This window comes from Conger conger, chromosome 14, assembly GCF_963514075.1.
Source record: "Conger conger chromosome 14, fConCon1.1, whole genome shotgun sequence".
In the NCBI taxonomy this organism is placed as follows: domain Eukaryota; kingdom Metazoa; phylum Chordata; class Actinopteri; order Anguilliformes; family Congridae; genus Conger; species Conger conger.
This window is the reverse complement of record NC_083773.1, coordinates 36,094,933-36,117,490: the sequence shown is the minus strand read 5'-3', so window position 1 is coordinate 36,117,490 and position 22,558 is coordinate 36,094,933. Positions and strand designations below refer to the sequence as shown.

Genomic DNA, 22,558 nt, shown 5'->3' with positions numbered 1-22,558 from the left:
AGGGATGGAGGCCAGGGGTTTAGCACACTTGTCCTGCACACTTATCCTATTTTCATTGGCTCTGAAGCCCTGTGAGGCAATATATTAGTTGAAGCCTAACATTAGGTTCTTTCTATAAAGAGCAGAGGTGTAGCGAATGTATCCCACTGTTATTTAGTTAATGCATATTTGACTAAAGACTAAACGCAGTAGTATAAAATGAGGTCACTCTGTTTGGTGTAGAAAGAAACCCTTTGTGACTATTGATCAAAAAGTGGCACATAAAGAAAAACTGTGTAGCCTCATGCATTGCCCAGCTGCACGAATTAACTCTAAGGTAAAAAAAAAAAAAACCTCCATAAGCTAATTATAAGAACATAAGGCAATTCAGACTATCTACAACATACGGATATAAGAGTACACAATGCCAGAAACAGGCTATTCTGCCAATCCAGCATATATATTCTAGAACAGGTTATTCAGCCCCTATAAGGTTTGTAATTTGTGTGTACCCACAGACATAGGATATCCAGAGGGAGTACATTAAGCCTGGAATTGAACTCCACTTCAGGTCAGTGCCTTTGCTACATAACCTGGCAAGCCGTTCCACATGATGCCCTTAAAGCATCACCAATAACTGATACATCCGCAAGAACCACATTAATGATCTGGAACAAAATGTAGCCCCAAAATTGAGATCATTCCTGGCAGACGGATTGATTTCATGACTATAGCTGTAACAATGTTTGGAGGTTTTTTGAACAACCTCTGGTTTGAAAATTGCTGACCAAGTTCCCCTGGCAGCGTTCTCTTTGACTCAGTCCCCCCAGAGTGCAGATGACTCATATTGCTCATTTTCTAAAGGTTATTTTTTCAGCTGCAGATATTGATGCATTGACACAGGACTTTTTGAAAAATGCAGAACACTGAAGCTAATGACGGCTAAATGCTAAGAGAACTGGGAATTTGCTGTGTAAAGCCGGGAATCTGGAGAAAAGGGCAGCATTAAGACCCATCCTTATGGCTGCAGGTTTGGGTTGAGTACCACTATAGCACCAGTGTACATACGACCAGTATCTACCGGACCTAATCACAACGTCACACTCACTCACTCTGTGGACTCAGTGACAGCAGGTAGCCTACTGTTAACAAGCTAGCTAACATTAAACTCGATCAAAATTCCAAAAGCAAATTTGTATAAATTGTAACTATGAAGTATAATATAAAAAATGAAATAGAACTTTCTTTGCCTTTGCAATAAAAAAGACATTCTTCACACACAGGTGAGTCAGAATTACTCTACATATTATTAAAGCAAAGCTACAGAAGCCCAAACACAGTGAAAGAGCAAGCTTTTATTCTCACTGAAAAGATTTTCAGTTTTCAAAAATTATACAGTATCACAATCTGTGCATTAAGTACATTATGTACAGTATCATGTATAAATAAATATTTATAGATGGTACTGTACAGAATGTATTGTCATTAACTTTTTTAGTAAAAGAGGTTACACAGATGGAACTGTGAGTTTCAGCCCTTTCAAATGGTATATCCTGTTACCATAGAGATTGAAAATTGCACTGTGGAAAAAGGAATGAATACAAAGCCCGGGGCCGGTGAAACTTAAAGGGTTAAAAGGATGGACCACCCAACAGCCAACAAAATATCAGGTCATGCCTGACCTGACCAAACTCAAATATCCAAAAGATTAATAAAAAGTCACTGATTCCAGAGAGCGACATGGGGTGACATGGCTCAGACAGTAAGAGCAGTCGTCTGGCAGTCGGAGGGTTGCCGGTTCGATCCCCCGCCCGGGCTGTGTCGAAGTGTCCCTGAGCAAGACACCTAACCCCTAAATGCTCCTGACGAGCGGGTTGGTGCCTTGCATGGCAGCCAATCACCATTGGTGTGTGAGTGTGTGTATGAATGGGTGAATGAGAAGCATCAATTGTACAGCGCTTCGGATAAAGGAGCTTTATAAATTCCAACCATTTAGAGTGGAACCCACAAAGGGTGTCTAATTATCTGCACAGGATTAAGAATAAATACTATCAAAACCTTATCTTAAAAATAAAAAACAATTTGGTTTTGGCTAGAAATGTCACAAGCATTTTAAAAGTCATTTTAATAGATGGGTAGACTGTATGTCATAACATTTATGAAAAGCACACAGCTGGAGAGACTGTTTTATGAATTTTTGTTTCTATCGCTTCCAAAGCTACATCGAGGGTATAAAATCTTGGATGAGAAAGAGACAGAAGTCAGGCCAGGCCCTCAATCTTCTCTGTTGGGTGTCCAGAAAGTTAAAAGGAAATGTGTGAGCGTTTTTGCATGCAGTGGTAACTTTATGTATTTGGGAGGTATCTCAGGGCTAGCTACATAACTTGTACTAAAATAATACAATTTATCGACTATTTTAGAAAGCATTGCAGTTGGAATCATGCAGCATATGAGACCTTTAGCACTTCATCAGCAAATAACTGGCTACCAACATGCTAACAACACAGGTAACAAAATACCAATCCCTCATTACCAGCATATCCGCTCTAAACCAATTGTGTGCTTCCAGCATTTCTGCTTACAACATGAATCACCAATCACATGCTATCAGCATCTCTGCTCAACGCAGGAACAATTCTGTTATTAAAGCCTTATCCAGTTTGAGCAGATGTATCTCTAAAAATCCCTCCTAACTTGTTTCCCTCAAATAAATAAATAAATAAATAAATAAATAACAATGAAGGGGCCAAGTCCTACAGCCCCGCCAGGTGACCAATTATGTGGGGGCACAGGTAAAAATATGGGGGATATGTAAAAATAAGAGACAGAGAGAGCAGGAGAGGGGGAGAGAGAAAGAAACCCAGCTGGCAGGAGGTTGCAGACGGCGCAGGTCACCTCTCTAAGACACTGCGGAGCCCGTCTCCCTGCGCTAGCCCTCAGTGCCGCATGATCATGTTTCATCTGCAGGCAGCGGGAGAGAGCTCACACAAACAGCCTGCCAGGTCGTGTAGTAGAGGCACAGGCCCTTAAGGTGTTCAAATCCAGGCTTGATGCAGCACTGGACGGTCTCTGTAGGTAAATGTGCAGAGTGGACAAGTTGTTGTTCTTATGTTTGTATGCTTATGTTTTTGCTTGTATAGTCTTTCTATGGTCTTTACAGTCCCTGGTCCTGGAGAGCCACAAGATATGCTGGGGTTCCCAACCCTGGTCCTGAAGAGCCGCAGGGTCTGCTAGGGTCCAAAACCCTGTACCAGGAGAACCACAGAGTCTGCTGGGGTCCAAAACCTTGTACCAGGAGAATCACAGGGTCGGCTAGGGTACAAAACCCTGTACCAAGAGAACCACAGGGTCTGCTGGGGTCGAAACCCTGGTCCTGGGGAACCGCAGGGCAGGTGGTCACAGGGTGAAGATAAAAGCCTGTAGGACATGTGGCCCCCTAGGGCCATGGTTAGGGACCCCAGCAGACACCTCTGTGGCAACCGGATTATTCATCTCCATGACTTACTGTGACTGCGATGCACTGACTGCTTAATTAAGAAGTGCCCTCTTGGTGTGGGAGGAACTACTGGTTAAAAAAAGTCTGATAAAACACACAGCTCTAATTATGGAGCAGGAGTCTACACTTCGTACATGCCAAGTCAAACAAGGGTTAATGACAGCCTTCCAGGCAAATCAAATTTGTCTTCAAGCTGGTCTTGAGAAGAAGTCAAGAGGCTGATTACAAGACGCCGCATCGCATGGTTGGATCCCGCCACAGGTCCTGGAGTTCTCGGTCTGCCGGCGCCAAAGCTCTGCTGAGACATCGCACCCCCTACCCAGAATGCATGACTGCATCATGGGTCCGCCTAAATCTGCTAACAAATTTGATTTGTCACAGGGATTTCGATAAGTCCCTTTTTCCGAAAGAGCTAAGGAGACATCTGCTTTCGACTCGACTTATGCTGGCTCGCTCCGTGTCTTGACTTTCAGCTTGTGAAACAACCTCCTGCTTTTCCCTGAACTTAATCAGGCACTGTGTGGGCTGCCAGACTGTGAGGCGGACCTTGACTTAGTGGGGGGTCCAGTGCATCTTGTCTCCAGCGTGTGCGGGGAATTGGTGCCTTTTACTGATTGGCGGCCTGTAGCGTAGTGGCTAAGGTACATAAGGTACATAACGGACATGACTGGGACCCGCAAGGTCGGTGGTTCAATCCCCGGTGTAGCCACAATAAGATCCACACAGCCGTTGGGCGCTTGAGCAAGGCCCTTAAACCCTGCGTTGCTCCAGGAGAGGATTCTCTCTTGCTTAGTCTAATCAATTGTACGTCGCTCTGGATAAGAGCGTCTGCCAAAATGCAATTCATGTAATATAATGTCAAAGACCAACCTGGTTCCAACCAGCTTTCTGTCATCGTTTGGGAAGTGTGGCTGGCTGGCCGGGTGGGGGGGCTCCAGGTAAAGTGCATGGTTTCCTGTTCTTTGGGGCAGCCTGAAAGGTTGGTGGTTCAAACCGTGCTGTAGCCACTATAAGATCTGTGCAGCTGGTGGGCCCGAGGGGTGATTGTCCCCGGCTTAGTCTAATCAACTATAAGCCCCTTTGGATAAAAGCATCAGCAAAACAACTGTAATGTAAATGAGTAAAGTCTTCAGTAAAGATCAGGGATCGGACTTCTTCCCTGATTTTCACTGATTAATTCCACATTGTGTTGTCGTGTTGTTTTGGTTTTGGTTGGAGCCACACTCTCCATTCATTGGCTTGGCCGGCATCCTCATTTTGTGTCTGTTTCTTTATCCTCCTGTTCTCATCCATTTGGCCTTCCACTCTGCATATATTAAACATTACAATTTTTTATTTAATTTCTTTAATTACACATTTATTTTACCAGGCAGGTCAATATCTGAATCTTATTTACAATGGCAGCCTGGCAAGTGTCAAAAGAGCTGTTGAGGAAGCACGAGGAGGGGGGGGCGTTACCAAGGGGAAAAACAAAAGATAAAGTAAAATAAAATAAGGACAGACAAAACAACAACAGACAACAGAGACCAAACAAGCAGAATACAAGTGTAAAATGCAATGTTTTTTCAGAGAAACTAGCACAGAAGAATGCCACAGGGTATGCACATACAGTGAATATATGCTTACTTCAATAAGACTGCACTGTAGCCTTAATCTATGCCAGTTTTTATGATATAACTCCCTTTCTGTTCAGTAAGCGCACTGTCGATTGTTTTGCGACTGTCTGGAGCTTTAAGATGCCTGCATATTTCTCCATGGGCGCCCCGGGGCACTGTCCTGATTTTGAATAATAATGTTGCTTGTTGACTGAGACATGCAGCAAGAATCTCAAGAAAAACAGTTTTTTCAAAATTGGAAGTTGTCTTCAAAATTTCATTTTCCCTAAGGGTTGTTGCTGAATATCATCTAAATTTGAAACATCTTCTTCACAATGCAATTGTGCATTGTACTGCATTTTAAAATCTGATGTGGCATACATTTTAGGCGGTAAATATTGATGTTTAACCAATTTAGTACACAGACTCAATATAGATAGTGTCAAAAGCATTTATGGTACCCAATTACTGTTCATTTTGTTAATAAATACATTTTCTTTGGGGTAGTGGTCAACTCATCAATCTTGTTTAAAAGACATTATTGTGATTTTGTATAGAATCAAATAAATATAAACGCATTGCAAAACGGAAGTGAACATAGAAAGTTGTTTAATGATTTAATACACCTTCACTTGCCTGTTTAACCAATGTTGGACAAGGTGTTATTCATTCATATAGGTCAGTTCAGAACAAGTTTGCATCTTCAAGGGCTGCCTTACATATAACAGGAAGCTCAAGGTTCATGGAGATAATCATTCATTCATTATCCTAACCCGCTTATCCTGAACAGGGTCACAGGGGGGCTGGAGCCTATCCCAGCATACATTGGGCGAAAGGCAGGAAAACACCCTGGACAGGTCGCCAGTCCAACACACACACACACACACACACACATACACACACACACACACACACACACACACACACACACACACACACACACACACACACACACACACAATCAGCCTAACCTGCATGTCTTTGGACTGTGGGAGGAAACCACAGTACCCGGAGGAAACCCACGCAAATACAGAGAGAACATGTAAACTCCGCACAGAGAGGCCCTGGCCAACGGGGATTCTAACCCAGGACCTCCTTGGTGTGAGGCGACAGTGCTACCAATCAATTTCATCCTAATAACATAAAAACTATCAGTGTACGTGGTGTAGGTTTAGGTTTTTGTTTTAGATCCCCACCCACCAACTGTTTGTCCGCTGAGTTTTCATTTGGGTGATTTTTGTTTTAAAAACCCATTCGTTTCATGTACACACGTGCCTTTGGCCTAATTCTGTTTCAGTTTTCTCATGTTATGGTTTTTACCAAGGTTTTTTGGCTGTACAGTGGGTCTCATAACTCTCCTTTCTAACTAGCTCATTTTCCAATCTACCAAAATGTGAAATGTGGTGTGGGTTTTACTTGTTTTTATAAATGAACACACAATGCGATTGCTTGACAATTATTTAATTAGCCTTTCAAAAAACAGACGAACAAAAAAAGAAACCAAACCTTCGTAACTGTAAGTGTAAGTTATTTTTTGTCTTTAGGAATGAAAGAATTTCAGCAGGATTTAGAAACAAAAACTTTTGCAAACAAAAACTTATTAAAGCATGTTTGACACTTATTCTGAAGTTAATCATATCAATGCTTGTCTGTGACATTGGCACATTACTTATCTCCCCTTACTGTAGAGAAAAGGGATATCATTTTCATTAGCCACAATTTTCTAACTTGTGGGGGAAAGAGCAAAAATAGCATGGAAGGATTTTGTTGTAATTATCATGTAACTACAGGCTGTAAAATGAGTATTTTAGCCTGGTGTTGACAGACACAGAAACTGAGAATTGGGCCGTGTCTTCTACATAAACATGTCGTCGTATCCTGGTGGAGGCATGTGGTCTGGGTCTGGGCTGAAAACCAAAGAAAGAACAACCTGTTAAACAGCCTCCCTTCCTCTTACTGTTCTGGCATAAATTCAGTCAGAATAGTCTTAACTGTGGCAGGTTACCAGGTATTCAGAATAGTCTTAATAGTCTTACACACCCAATAGTCAGGTTACCAGGTATTTTGCGTGTTTTTGTTTTAAGTCTGAAAAACAGTTTGCTTCAGTCATGTGCACTGCTAACGGTAACAGCATGGAGTGCATGCCTTGTGTGCTTCTGAGGCTAACGCCATGTAGCGCACATATCGTGCACCGCTAACGGTAACAGCACGGAGCGCACGCCTTGTGTGCTTCTGAGGCTAACGCCATGTAGCGCACATATCGTCCACCGCTAACGGTAACAGCATGGAGCGCACGCCTTGTGTGCTTCTGAGGCTAACGCCATGTAGCGCACATATCGTCCACCGCTAACGGTAACAGCATGGAGCGCATGCCTTGTGTGCTTCTGAGGCTAACGCCATAGAGCGCGCATATCGTGCACCGCTAATGCTAATGCCGCAGAGCGTTTGTCTCGTGGGCCGCCGTAGGTCTCGCTCACCCAGGTCGGTTCTGTCCCACCGGTCCGAACGGGTCGAAGCGAGCGCCGGGAGGAACGGCTCCTGGGGGAAGCCGGCCGGGTATCCCAGCAGACGGGTCGAACCCGGAGCGCGGAAACCCGGAGCGCAGCGGGTCCATAATCATTCCCCCTGACCGGCCCCTACAGGGGGGAGGGAGAGGGAGAGGGAGGGAGAGGGAGAGGGAGAGGGAGAGGGAGAGGGAGAGGGTAATGGTACAGGATGACTTGTTTCAAGATTTGCTAATGGGGTAAAAAAAATTCCACATGTCAAGCAAACAATAACATAAACGAAGCAAATATTTCCTACTTGAGAGGAAAAATATAAGCTTAGGTCTTATTAAAAGTCTAAAATGCTTGATAAGCCAGAATTAGCAATGAAAAATAAAGAAATAAATACATCAATAAATAAATTACACGAACAATAAAATACTGCAGATGTAGTAAAAGTACATTCAAGATTTGCTAATGGGGTAAGAAAATTCCACATTCCGCAAACATTAACCTAAAAAGAAAAGAATATTTTCTACTTGAGAGAAAAAAAAAAGCTTGTTAAGACAGTCATTTTCTGCAGTGTGCCAGCACTAGCAACGAAAACGAAAACAAACAAACAAACAAACAAACAACACATACGAGTTGGAAAGGTAAATGAAACGCAGGAGACCTGAGGGTAATAGACTCCGGTAAGACTTCATGGACTGCAGTGGTGGGCCTCCACACTTCTACTCAAAGTACGTTCAGACGGGACAATGAAACCCCAACATGAGAGGGCACGGTACCACCGGGCACGAGGAACACAAAACAGCCGAGTCATTTCTGAACCCAGAGGAGACCGTTCAACTGATGCCAGTAGTGACTAATCCTCCAGCATTCCTGGGAAAAACGCCCTCTTACGCGGTTCCAGATTTACGGAAAACACCACCCCATCCCGGAGACACTGGTTGTTCTGAAGCCAGTGGAAATGTACTGGACAGAAGGGATAAAAACTCACACGTGAGGCAGCGTGTCTGGTAGACCAGGGAAAGGACGAGCGGTCAGAACTCAAACAACGGTCACTTACTGAAAGGCTGAACGGCGTAGGGTGTTTTCACGTATAGTTAGTTTTAAACAAACCAAGCTCTGTTCTAGTAAATACGTGAAAGTAAAAATGAACTCAAACCTTTTTGTGTTCACATTGTAAGTGGAATTGAATCGCGGCTCTCTTTCTGGTCCATTAAGCAATGATGAGATCTCAGACCACTTATTTATACCACAGCTCCTGCAGAACTCAGGCCCCAGTGCTGTAATTGCATTACGGGTAATTTTCCTCAAGATGGCTTCTGCAGATGCGTTATCATTTAAGTGACAAATGCATTTCATTGCTGACAATTACTGCCTCATCTTGCTTATAAAAACATACGATCATTCATGTCAATGAAATTCAGTGATGTGATTAAATTTTTTTCTTTTTTTGGCATTATCAAACCGGCATATCTCTCGATTCCGTTGATATGTTGAAAATAACAAATTACAACCACAGAATGTTTTTTATCCTCTGTCAAGTCAGAAAGTCAGTCAGTCATTACCATATTCCAATCTTATAAAACTTTATTCACTGCAAAGTCTCTGATGCTGTTTGTGATCCGGTTCCATATGAAAATCAGCTCGTCTCGATCCGGGTTCTCATCTTACCATTCTATTTGTGGCTTCAAAAATCAATAAAGCATAAAAGTGCAGGTACTTAACCTGTCAAGTCAAAAAATGAATAAAAAAAAAAATAAAAACAGTAATAATAAATGATGTTATTGAGATACAGTAACTCACCCTAAGGGATCCAGGTCTGCACCCCCTGCAGCAAATGGAGCCATTGGATCAGGCCTGCAAAAAAACACACATTACACACCCAACACAACACAACACAACACAACTATACCACACCAGCAATTACACACCCAACACAACACAACACAACTATACCACACCAGCAATTACACACCCAACACAACTATACCACACCAGCAATTACACACCCAACACAACTATACCACACCAGCAATTACACACCCAACACAACTACACCAAGGTCCATCCACACTAAGAACTATAACACTAACCATAACTATAACGACAACGATATGAGCGTTCACACTGCTGATCAACAACATTCTGTAAACGTTCTCTCAGCTACGTATGTCGTCTGGCATTTGGCATGCCACACCCTGTAAATTCAGACGGATCTGATTGGCTGTCACTGTTTTATCGCTCCTGCAGCTGGAAAAAAATAGCTCTGAAAGTGATCCCAACGAGATCTTCATCACTGTCAATTTTTGCGAAAAAGTATTAGTGTTAGCACTTTCAGGGCTCTACACCTTTCCCACGTCTGTGTCTGTCTTTTATGCAAATAAACTGCCAACATGTCGGCCCATATGGTAAGTCACTCTTAATTGTGGCATGCTAGCCATAAAGGCGCTATAAAATGAAGTATCTTGAAATGTATCACACTGCACCGGTTCCCATGCTAGAAATATCAAGCTAAACAGCAAGGGACAACGCATTGATATACTTTTGGAAAACAATTCATTTTACGAGTCGAAACTCAAACGTGTATGCCATGAAACCACCATTCCTCTTAAACGAAATGTTCAAGTTCAAGCATTTGTTAATTATCATCGGCCCACCTCTTTATGAAACCTAGTCTCTTCAGGTTCAGCCAAACATTACAGTAAACAGAGACCCGGGGGGGTGGGGGGGACGAACGATTTTTCAGATCAATATGAAACGCGGTCTGCCTAATACTGTTCTGGAAAAGCAAGCATATTCGTGTGTCGCGGCACGGATCGAACACGCTTGTTTGAGATGAATGCGGTTTGGGAGCGTGTCTACGTGCGCTGAGTTTCCGTGTGCCATTGTGGATGGACCGGAGGCCTGCAGCAGAGGCGTCTCGTTGGCAGCAGGAGGGCATGCAGTGGGCTGAATTCAGCTGAGCTGACAAACCTCCATAAACTCTGCTCCATTGTAGCAGGGTGATTTATGTCCTCTGCATTGTGTGCTCTGGTGTCCTTGACCTCGCCACACGCACACACTACAGACACACACACACACAAGCACACACTACAGACACACACACACACACAGTACACACTCTCTCACACACACACTCCCTTACATACATATGGACACAGTCACATACACACATATAAACATACACACGCACGCACGCATGCATACACATATACACATACAGTACACACATAGAGATTCATGCATACAGTACACACACACACACACACACACAGATGAGTGTGCCATTGACCTGTAATCAGATCACTTCTTCCTGACCATTGTAATCTATGCTGCGTATTCCTGGTCTGTGCACCGCTAATGGCGGTTGGAATAAAAACGCACATCATTAATATCATGCAGCAAAGACAAGGCTGTCCTTCAAGACAAGACATAGCTGCATAGATGTCAATAAATGGCTGACATCAGACAAACCCGATAGGGTCACCGAGAACAGAGGAGGTAGAGAGAGAGGGGGAGGAGAGGGAGTGAGAGAGAGGGGAGAAGGAGAGAAAGAGAGAGGGGGACAGAGAGAGTGGGAGAAAGTGAGACAGACAGAGCGGGAGAGAAAGAGAAAGAGAGTGAGAGTGAGAGTGAGAGTGAGACAGAGAGAGAGAGGGAGAGAAAGAGAAAGACAGAGACAGAGGGGGAGAGAAAGAGAAAGAGAGAGAAAGTGAGACAGATGGAGAGAGTGAGAGAGAGAGGGGGAGAGAGAGACAGAGGGAGAGAGAGGGAGAGAGAGTGAATCTATGTTTGGAGATCTGCTGTTTCCCTTCCACAGGCAGAGTTGTTGAGAATGCTCTAGATCTTAAAAATAGACCATGTGTTCTCTTCGCACTGGCTGCAGTCTGGCACTGTAAATATTGTAACAGAGGTGCAACATTGGACCAACCTATACCAGAGTCTTTAGTCACAGCGGCGATGAGAATCTATGCTACACAGTGCAGGGTTGCCATGGCCACAGAGGCCCTGAGAATCTATACCACAGAGTGCAGGGTTACCATGGTCACAGAAGCCCTGAGAATCTGTACCATAGAGTGAGGGTTGCCATGGTCACAGAGGCCCTGTGAATCTACACTACAGTGTACAGGGTTGCCATGGTTACAGAGGCCCTGTGAATCTATACCAGCGTGCAGGGTTGGTCTAAGGACTAATTGTGACACTGTCACAATTCCAGTAGTCATATTGAGAAAGGCTAATAATAGACTCCAAAGGCAATCAAAAGCGTAGAATCTAGACTATATATGGAACACTATCTTATACTGCACTAAGAAATTGAATACACCTGACTCATGAAACACATGCAAAGCCATTTGTCCCAAACATTATGGTCCCCTGAAATTGGGGGAGCAATGTATAAACAGTGCTGTAATTCATACATAGTGAAGCCAAAGAGCAAAACATAAAATTCTATAAAAGCTGAGAATCTTTTCTTCACTTAATGTATGTTTTCACTGGACACAGTACTTCACATACACAGTACATGTAAAATATAGAGCACAGCATGGCAGTGCACATGTTAAAATACATAGCATGCCTAGGTAGCGGAATTGGCGGTTAACCACTACTGAAATACCATATATTGTAAGCGTATGCTATGCCTTCTATGTTATAATTTACCTATTAAGAATGATTATTCTTCAGCCGCGCAATATATCAGACAGCCCTCCACTAAACGGCTCAAAAGGGCATCAAAGCGGCCCCTAAATAACACCGTGACAAGACCGGACGCTAATGAACTGCAGTAAATTTCAACCGCATTACGACCCTCAAGTCTCATTGCTCGAGGCAGCTTACGGCTCTATCAAAGACTCGCCGGGCGTCTCTGGTGAAAGCTGGCCTTTGTCTAGCGGATGATTAATGCGACTGTCTCCGAGACGAAGCGATTAGGAGGCACCGCGGCGAAGAGACGCCGAGCGCCGAATCGCTTGCTCTGGCCTGGCACTCTCACTCTCACTCTGCGAGGCGAGGACGTGAGTTATGTCTCGTCTTCGGTTTGGCGAGACGACTCTGCCAGAAGCCCATTTCACGGGCAAGCCGCTGCAGTCCGTCTGCGGAAACTTTATTAATACCCCACCTTGACGGCGAGACTCAAACATCTAACATTTCTGCGCACGGAGAGAAAACGCATTTGTCAGGGACGGTAAATACGTTTTCGCATGGCGTAACACATTTTTTGGAACTCAAATCTGAATAACAAAGCTCTGGAAATGTATACATTTCTTGAATGCACTGTACAATAATCATATGCCAGTATTGGTTTGTATTCATTTTACCAGCCAACCTGATATGAAAATGCATACATGCATTACAAATAATAAAAACACGGTCAGACATAGGCCAACGAACAGGCTTACTGAAACAAAGTGTTTGGAACAGCATTAAGAGGAAAGACAGGCACGGGTGAGCTCAGTAAAAGCAAAGAGGCTGGTAAGCCAAGAAAGACCTCTCCATTACACTTATGAGAAACAGCTGAGAAGCCAACTGTCCAATTACTTTTGGTCCCATAAAATTAAGGGACTTTGTATAAAAAAGGGATGTAATTCCCACATGGTTCACTCAATATGGATGTAAATGCACTCAAATTAAAGGTGCACTTTAACCTCGTATTCATTTTTTTATTTTAGTACTCCAGCACTTTGGATTTGAGTCAATACAATAGAAACTGTACCACCGTCCAAATACTTATGGACTGCATTGTATGTGTTATGTGTCTATATGCATTGATTATCAGTAAAAGCAAGTTTTACTGCACCTGTACACAATTTAGAACTTGTACTTGTACAAAATGTACATACTGCATATAAACAAAAGTACATTGTCTCCATCCATGTTGGGGAATTGTGTGTTTTATGAGGGAACAAAACTGAAACATGATGATTATTTCATTATTACACATCTAATATGAAGTCACAAGGTAGTGGAAAATGGCCACATGACTAACATGACCAAAAGGGAACATCACCATTATGCATTTATGGCCCAATATCGTATGTGCATTTGGTACAGAAAAAGGGCGAAACTGTAAGTGGTCCAACCTTCATTATGTTTGCTAAGATTTTATTCTGACATTGAAACATTTGAGACGCTCCCTCGAGGAGAGCAACCCGAGACATGACTTTACAGAAAAAGAGTGCAATGAACTGCAGTTCCATCCCCTCAAGCACAGAAGCCAGGTAATCCACAATACTGCAGCAGGCCTGCAGTGCTGAATGTTCTTGTGTGTTCCTTGTTTCTGTTATAACTGCAGACCTACATAGACCTACATTCTCCTTTCTGTATTTTATTAGCACACGCTGGTGTGCAGACAACTGAAATGCACTTTTTTTATTCTTTTTTTCCCCATCTGATGGATTCTCTCATGCTGAATTTGTATTGCACCATGCCATTTCTGATTCACTACCCTGCTGAGAAATACAGGTCATGCTAGGTTTCGAAACAGCCGGTAGCTGGTCGCAGCTCCCAACTCGACATGGGTTAGTTGATCAGTTCAGAACAACTCCTCGCTTGAGATGGTTTGACCAGCGCAAGCTATGTTTTCAACAGCTACGTCGACCAGCTACCACCTCAGCCAAGCTACCAGCAGTCATACCCAGCTAGACCAGCTTATGACCAGCCTGACCTGATCAATTTTGAAGCCGGTCAAGCTGGCATAGCTGGATTTTACAGCAGGGTATTGACCTTTTAAAGAGTAGGTTTTTTCAAATGTTTTGGATGTCAGTGTGCAAGAACTCTATTGCTTTAGTTACCAGGAGTGATCATGACATCAGCATTAGATAGTTTAGTGAAAGAAAAAGCTGAAACGTAATGTAGAGCAGCATGAGTTTTCGAGATATGATGTATACACAGATCTCTCCGGGGGAATTTTTGAAGGGCGGGGAGTAGATTTCACTGACTTCAAATGAGGAGTGGGAAATCAAATGAGGACGCAAGCCTGTGCATGAAAAGGATATTGATTGGTGGAAAATTCCCCAAATTTCTGATCAACATACACGTCCACTGGTACATGATAATGTAAAATATAAATTCAAATCGATTCCAGGAATTGGATGAAAAAAAGGCATCATTTAGCCAATCAGCCTACTCATTGATGAGTTCTAATTTAGTCAATCAGCCTGCTCATCAATGAGGTCTGTTTTAGCCAATCGGTCTGCTTACCATTGAGGTCTGTTTTAGCCAATCGGCCTGCTCATCCTTGAGGTCTGTTTTAGCCAATCGGCCTGCTCATCATTGAGGTCTGTTTTAGCCAATTGACCTGCTCATCGATGAGCAGGGTCAGCGGGCACCACTTTAGCTGGCTGGCAGGGCTCTGACCACATACCATGGCTGCAACTTGCCATCGGCCATAATGTCCAGCACAAAACCTTAATTCCCTTGTCTCAGCGGGCAGATGAGTGGTAGTCCAAAGTTATTGCCGGCCTAATACAGCCTGTCTGCTCTCTCTTTAACAGCAGCACAGGGGCTTAATGCATTCCTCAGTATGAGTATGCATTTCCATCTATGGCAGGTAATTTGCCAAAGATGTACATTTGTATATTTTCATACTAAATATATATAATTTATTTCTCCTGTCAATTCCGATGAATGCAGGCAAGACACCTCCTGAGACTTTAGCCATATGCTGCGCCAGATGATGTCTGCAGACTGGCTGCAAGTATTCAACTGACCAGGGGGGTCACTAGTGAGCACAGTTGGGGAATACAATGCGGACTATGCGCTGACCTGAGGGTCAGGCTTACTGAGGCTACTCAAAAGTCATATAAACTTTTATGAACATTATTGACCATTACGAGTGATCATCACAAGGAATAAAATTTATTAAAACCACCCATCACCCCCCCTACTCTTGTTTTAAAAGGGGAAGAGTCAACTTACTTGTTTATGGCGTGTACATAAACCTTTTGTTCTTCAAAGATAATATGACTTGTATAGGCCTACAACTCTGTTTCCTGAATTGAAACTTCTACTATACCCTTTAGAAATTGGCTTTTCGACCAACATGGCAGGCATGATTAATGTGAAATCGGAACAGTCTACTCCAGTGCACAAAAACACATCAGAGCTCTACTTCGTAGCTGGTAATAAAGATTAAGCATCTTATCACGCTTGGACGAGAAGCAGATTTCCAAATCCTTTGATGTTGCACGATTTCAAAATTATGAGTGCAGATGAAGCCTGTATGATGAATCTGAGAAATGTCCGTAACTCAAAAGGCAATCCTTATATTTGTCAGGCATTACACATTCATATTTATCAAGGCCAATAAAAGAGACAGATGGTCTCTTTGTACCTACCAATGCGGCTGCCTGCCAGTGTGTGGGTTCCTTGGCGGAATTAGGAGAGGGTCCCGGTCTGGCTGTGGGTCGACTGAGGGCCTCTTCTCCGCCTTCTTGCTGGACTCTCCTTTCACCTTCAAATCCGGTGGAAGAAGCCCTGACTTAACTTTTTTTGCTAGTTCCTCTGTGTTCTTGAACACCCTGTCAAGAAATGGATGCAATCAACACCCCTATCTAAAAAAGAAAACTCTTAATGGGATGTTTCATGCAAGGCCGGATGTAAACAGAAACAGGCGCAGAAACAACATGGTGGTAGGTATAATAATGTTGCATTAATGCTGCATTTTAACAGACTTAAAGGTACAAAAGGTCATTTTGGACTTCTAACGGTCAAGAGAGGAATTCCAGCCACAAACACGCTCAAACCACAACACTGTTTATGCCACCCCTTCTCTGTGAACGTGCTGACGTTGACACGCCATTGGATGTGGCAATTAGAACCAATTTTCAACCAATAGGCTTGAATTATTGTACATCTATATGTTTTGGTACAGAGTGCCGGCCCCTCAACTGCATATTGAAACCCTAATTTAAAGACTATAAACACAGGCAGAGGGTAAGTCAACATGTCAGTGAGCCTTTTTCAATTATAGGAAGGGATTTACAATGGTCTTGCAACAATGTTTAACACAAAAATGTTACCTATTGTACCTTTATATTAAATTATGTAACTTGTATAGAATTATAACGATTACATTTAAACGTCCATTAAATGTACAACCATGCACGTATAAAAAATGCCTGCCGAATAAATAACGTAATAAACTTTCAAACCAACCTCTCGAATTCCTGGAGATTGGCCGCGTCTACATAGTCACTGACGTCGACTGTTAAATCTGAAACTCGCTCAGTGGCCGAGTCCTGACGCAAGAAAACGAAAGTTATAAAACATTCATGTTTTTTTCACAAAGCGCAAAACCTTTCTCTCGAATTTGAGGATGTCATGTGCAATTACGCCTTGCTTAGGTGTTAATACAAAGTAATTGAAATTCACAAAATCATGACAGTGTTTGAATATTATTAACATCTTTAGTGTTGCCTGCTATTCCTAGAAATAAGATCCCAGGACACGGGCAGGAGACCAATACCATGATGTTGAAAATCAAGGTGGAGTCCACGGTGATGGCTTTGAGGAGCAAATGGGACTTGTCACTCTTGGATTGGTAGCGTAAGGTATACAACTCCTTGCTGTCGTTCCAACCAGGAGGGAGTAACTCCGACTTTTTATCACTTTGTTGAGGCTGTGATGGAGAGCAGGAAAATACTGAATCAAATAGTAATCAAGCTCACATGGCTAGCTACAATTTTAGTGACTTAACAAACGGCCGATGCCGAGCTTCACTCCAAATGAAACAAACCAAACTTAGCTAACGATAGTTACTTGCTACAACTTAGATACCGTAGTTAGCTAGCTGTTCTTACCTGGTCCCCAGATCCAAGACATTTGTGCCCGCTTCGTACTATTTCCCAGTGAACGAAACAAACAACAACATCCTGTGGACAGGTGATGTTACTGACGACAGAGCTGTACAGGAGCTCTAACCCTGCCATCTTAGAAACAGCAATTAGAAGTCGGTGCAAATCTAAAATGAAACACAAAAATGAAACTCATAGGAACCCGTGCTGTCATTCGTCATTGTGTTTATGTCCGTTGCGTTTCACAGCCGGAAGGAAACAACGCGCTCTCAATTAAAGTTCCGGAACAACGCTTCCACTCCGAATGAAAGCTATTTTAATGATGTACGGTTAGTAGTGTGTACTAAATCACTTGCAATATCCACGGTTTCATCGCGGAAAATGGAATCAGAACACACAAACTAGCAATTGTGCTTTAGTTGTCTTTACCCTTTTTCACATTGGAACGACTTGTACAAAAAAAATGTATATATACTTTGTAGGCTTCCACGTAATAATCTTAACATTACAGCACTTCTGTGGTTTATTATTTTGAATATAATCAAGACAGTAAATTAATATGTTGTTGACTGTCATGCAATTAGTGTTGTGATCCTGTAGAGGGCAGTGTTCACTCACGTCATGCAGAATTTTAATTTTAATGTATTTATGTATTTATTTATTTATGGACCTACCTATATTGTCTGGACCAGGAGTGGGAAAGATGGACCATCGTTTTCTGCGCTCTTAATTATTACATTGTCAAATCTTTTATCTTTTTTTTTATTTTTTATTTTTTTTCTTGGTGAGATCGTGATAGTTTTATCCTTAACATATTTTATTGTGGTCTGATGTGCAGTCAAATCAGTGTTGGCGTTATTAGCTAATTCAGCATTGGAGGCAGCCAAAGCCAGCAAATATAAAGTCCCTGGAGTGAAATTGCCCACCCCTGTCAAGACCTTTTTGAGTTGGAGTTAACTGTTGAATTATTGTATACTCAAAGAATAAAACCACATTTTTACAAATGCCTTACTCCTCAGAGAAAATATAAATGATTATTGTTGATAATACAGTAAGCCTATATAATAATGTACTAAACTTAAAACGTGCTTGGTTTCCTCAGTCATGGGGGGAAAAAATAAAGTATTAAGAACAAACTATAGAAAGTGAGTGCAAGTGCTATAGGTGATATGTATATTGTAATGAAAAATGTATACTAAACTGTACAATGGATTTATTCTAATTTAAACACGAATCCCCACCTGATGCAAAGCTAATTAGCATAGTTGGCTTGGAAGAATATGCTTTGGATACACTTAAGCAGCCATAATGTTCTAAAGCACAGCTCAGTTGTTGTTATGTGGGTTTTACAGACAACCACAAATAGCACGTTTTGTTGTGGGCTGCCGTGCAGAAATAAATCATTAAAGAATGCGGTTTCCACTTTCATCACCGGCTTAGCAAAGTTTTTTTTTAAATCTCCAGGAATGATAACACTGACATCTGTTTCCCCTTTCTGAATATCAAAAACACATTTCACAGAAGTTACATTTCTCAAATGCATTCTGCCATCCACTTGGTGCCCTTTTGTTTGCATAATGTTTGCATAAGACATGGCTCAGGCAGTAAGAGCAGTCGTCTAGCAGTCAGAGGGTTGCCGGTTCGATCCCCCGCCTGGGCTGTGTCGAAGTGTCCCTGAGCAAGACACCTAACCCCCAAATGCTCCTGATGAGCTGGTTGGTACCTTGCATGGCAGCCAATCGCCGTTGGTGTGTGAGTGTGTGTATGAACGGGTGAATGAGAAGCATCAATTGTACAGCGCTTTGGATACATGCGCTATATAAATGCCAACCATTTACCATATATAATTTACTTTCTTAATTCAGATTTTCGCATGATATTGGAGGCGATAGCTTCTTCTCCAGTATTGTTAGGACTGAATGCATTTTCAGTAATCAACAGACTGGAAGCGTTTTTATCTGCCAATAGGATCACATAAAACTGGGTGTTCTCCTTTTCTCATATGGAGGATATCCAAACACACTCACACATACACACACACACACACACACTCACACACACACACGCACACACACACACACACACACACACACACACACACACACACACACACACACACACACACACACACCATTTCTAAATATTTTCAAATAGTGACACATTTTCCCTTGCTGGCCTAGTCATCTTTGAATGGGTCTAAACCATATTATCCTAACAGCAAATGAGTCAATCTCTGAAACAAAGTTACTGGCCATGACGTACATGACAGTCAATAACCAACCTTGACATCATGCCACACTGACACATTCTTGGGTTCTAGCTTCAGCATAATATTCATTACAGCCTCTCCCCAAAATCTAAGGTTATTAAGCTGCTTTTTTGATTGGCTTGCTTTCACAATTGAGAAAGAGTAGCTTCTGAACCTAGGTGGTCAGATCTGAAGATATCTCAAGATGCTCTCTTGCTTCCCAGCCTGCCAATAGCAGTGATAATCGTGCCATGGATGTACCAGTTTAGACATTTCGAGATTCTCAGGGGGGGGATGTGTTCTACTTGTCATTTGCTATTCAACTGCATCCCTTTGCTTGTGTGAATCATAGCCTTCGTCTGAAACCGACTTATTGATGTGGTTGTTATGAAATCAAATAAAACTTTATTTGGTATGTTCGGCATGCATACTCTTCCTGTAAAGTGTGTGGAGAATCTGCCCCTTCCTCACCACCTCCTCAGCTCAGCACTTAGTCCAGGCTCTGATCATCTCCCGTCTGGACTCCTGCAACTCCCTCCTTCGCTGGCCTCCCTGCCTCCACCATCAGACCCCAGCAGCTCGTCCTGTATGCTGCTGCTCCTCAGAGCTCCAACCTCCCTAGACTCAGCCAGGTCACTCCCCCCTTCTCATCTCCCTCCACTGGCTATCTACTGTATCAGCTCCCATCACATTCTGGTGCTAGCCCATCGGGCAGCTAAAGGGACACCTCCGTTACATATCCATATACATCATCAGACCCTACATGCCTACCAGACCTCTCCACTCGACTGATTTTTTTTGTCTGGCACCTCCCCACTCCCCCCACACGCCTGCACATCCAGGTCAGGTCTTCTCCCTGTTGTGACCCCCAGGGGGTAAATACTTTTTCAAACCATACATTTTTTTAAAATGGAAATATACAAAATATTTTAAAAGGATAAGATTTCGGTCCAGTTTTTGCACTAGCATTCAGAATTCAGATAGAAGGCAGTGCATTCAATCGCTGTGTCATGACATGAGATGAGAGTAAGGGTATCCACCCATGAGCATACAGCTGCTATTTGCTCTACTGTGACTTGCTTGCAGATATCTCAGACGAGGCAACCAGTGAACACACAGCACCTACTGCCCCGACAGTGGTTCTGCAGCGGACATCTGAGATGAGGTAGTTCAGATGGGAATCAGCTGTTAAAAGAATGCTAAACCATTGATGAATAGTCCTGCTATGTGAGGACCTTTACAGTGATGATTTACAAAACACCGGCATACCAACAGCTGGCCCTGACAGTGGTCTGATCGGACTGCTTCATGGGTAATATTTTATTCCCTTTAATTTAGAGAAATGGAGGCGATCATGTTTCAGTGCTCAGCAGTTTTCAACCTTTTCTGATTCAGGGACTGCCATCTAAAAGGCATCCAGGAGATACCATCATAACTTCAAATGAGTATATATTTAGTTTAGTTTAGTTGTATTTTGCACAATTTAAAGAAATACAACAAGAATGACAAAGATAACAAATAATAAACAGTGCAGGAAGAGGCAGAGAGCCCAGTGGGCTAATTTGAAGCTTCCACCTAAAGACAGTTAAAATAACACAGTGTTATAAAGAACACATTATTTAAAAAGAGGTTTAAAACTTTTGTCTTCTGGACTTCATTACAGTGAGCTCAATACCTCTTTGGACATGGACATAATGTTTCTTTATTTGGTGTTGTACTCCACTATTTTAGATTGTAATCAAACAATTCACATGTGGTTAAAGTGCAGACTCTCTGCTTTAATTAAAAATATATGTTTTTATAAATTTTGGTTTCACCAAATAGACATTGCAGCACTTATTATACATAGTCCCCCCATTTCAGGGCACCATAATATTTGGGACAAATGGCTTCACTGGTGTTTCTGATTATTCAGTGTGTTCAAGCTGTTTATACCTTCGGGTATAAAAAGCTTTCAATATCTGGCCTTGATTCTAGGCTTTTGGTTGCCTTTGGAGTGTTATTGACCTTTGTCAACATGAGGACCAGAGTTGTGCCGATGAAAGTCAAGGAAGCCATTATGAGAATGAGAAGTAAGAACAGACAGTCATAGACACAAGCAAAACAACAGGGTTAAGAAAATAAGCTGTCATTTACGGAAAAAAAAGCACTGGTATGCTCGGTAATTGCAAAGGGCCTGGTAGGCTAAGGAAGACCTCTACAGTTGACTGAAAAATTCTCACCATCACAGCTGCAGCTATGCGTTCTCAGGCCCAGGACAAAATATACTGTGAGTCCACCCAATATATTTTGTAACTTATTAAAAATAGTTACCCCATACCCTCCTCAGGCCTGGGCCAAGGACAAAGTGTTCCAGTTGCCCCCCCCCCCCCCCCCACCTGTGGCCTTGCTCAACATAATGAAGAAAAAAAGCCCAAATACCTGCCTGACAAATCAGAAACACCTGTACTCACTAATTCCTTTTCTTCGCATCTTGTTTCAATAAATGTCTCAATGTTTATTATAAGAGCTTTTACCATATTTTGGTAATGGCCTTTAAACTACTTTGACAGTAAAATTACTTTTTCAGGGCTTTACATCGGTTAGTTAGTTAGCAGATCCTAATGAAGTCTGGCTCCAGGTGTGTCACAGAGGGGTATAAATAGCCAGAATTATCGATGTGTAAGGCGACCTTTAGCGTAGCGGTTAAGGTACATGACTGGAACTTTCAAGGTTGGTGGTTTGATCCCTGGTGTAGTCACAATAAGAACCGCACAGCTGTTGGGCCCTTGAGCAAGGCCCTTAACCCTGCATTGCTCCAGGGGAGGATTGTCTCCTGCTTAGTCTAATCAACTGTATGTCGCTCTGGATAAGAGCATCTGCCAAATGCCATTAATGTAATTAAATGACCGTTCACGGAAAAGGTGGAAATCAGAGAAACTGTTGACACCAGAGAAATTCTTGATCCTTGTGATATT

The 22,558-nt window shown here is 42.5% G+C and overlaps 1 protein-coding gene across 1 annotated transcript; it reads right to left on the bottom strand.

Moving 5' to 3' along the window:
- Window positions 1–6,515: 6,515 nt before the first annotated feature.
- psmf1 (proteasome inhibitor subunit 1) lies at window positions 6,516–17,610 on the bottom strand. Its single transcript, XM_061220152.1, has 7 exons — window positions 17,360–17,610; window positions 17,026–17,178; window positions 16,716–16,798; window positions 15,896–16,078; window positions 9,366–9,419; window positions 7,548–7,706; window positions 6,516–6,977 (listed from the first exon to the last, which is right to left on the bottom strand). The coding sequence occupies exons 1-7, from the start codon at window positions 17,486–17,488 to the stop codon at window positions 6,926–6,928; spliced, it is 813 nt and encodes a 270-aa protein (XP_061076136.1). The 5' UTR covers window positions 17,489–17,610; the 3' UTR covers window positions 6,516–6,925.
- Window positions 17,611–22,558: the final 4,948 nt, after the last annotated feature.

What these genes read in the sequence shown, in the direction of transcription:
- psmf1 (XM_061220152.1), bottom strand. Translation starts at nt 17,488, where the DNA reads ATGGCAGGGTTAGAGCTCCTGTACAGCTCTGTCGTCAGTAACATCACC. An exon ending in GTCTTGGATCTGGGGACCAG is followed by an intron (nt 17,179 to 17,359) that starts GTAAGAACAGCT and finishes TCTCCATCACAG; the next exon opens with CCTCAACAAAGTGATAAAAA. An exon ending in CCTTGATTTTCAACATCATG is followed by an intron (nt 16,799 to 17,025) that starts GTATTGGTCTCC and finishes TTCTTGCGTCAG; the next exon opens with GACTCGGCCACTGAGCGAGT.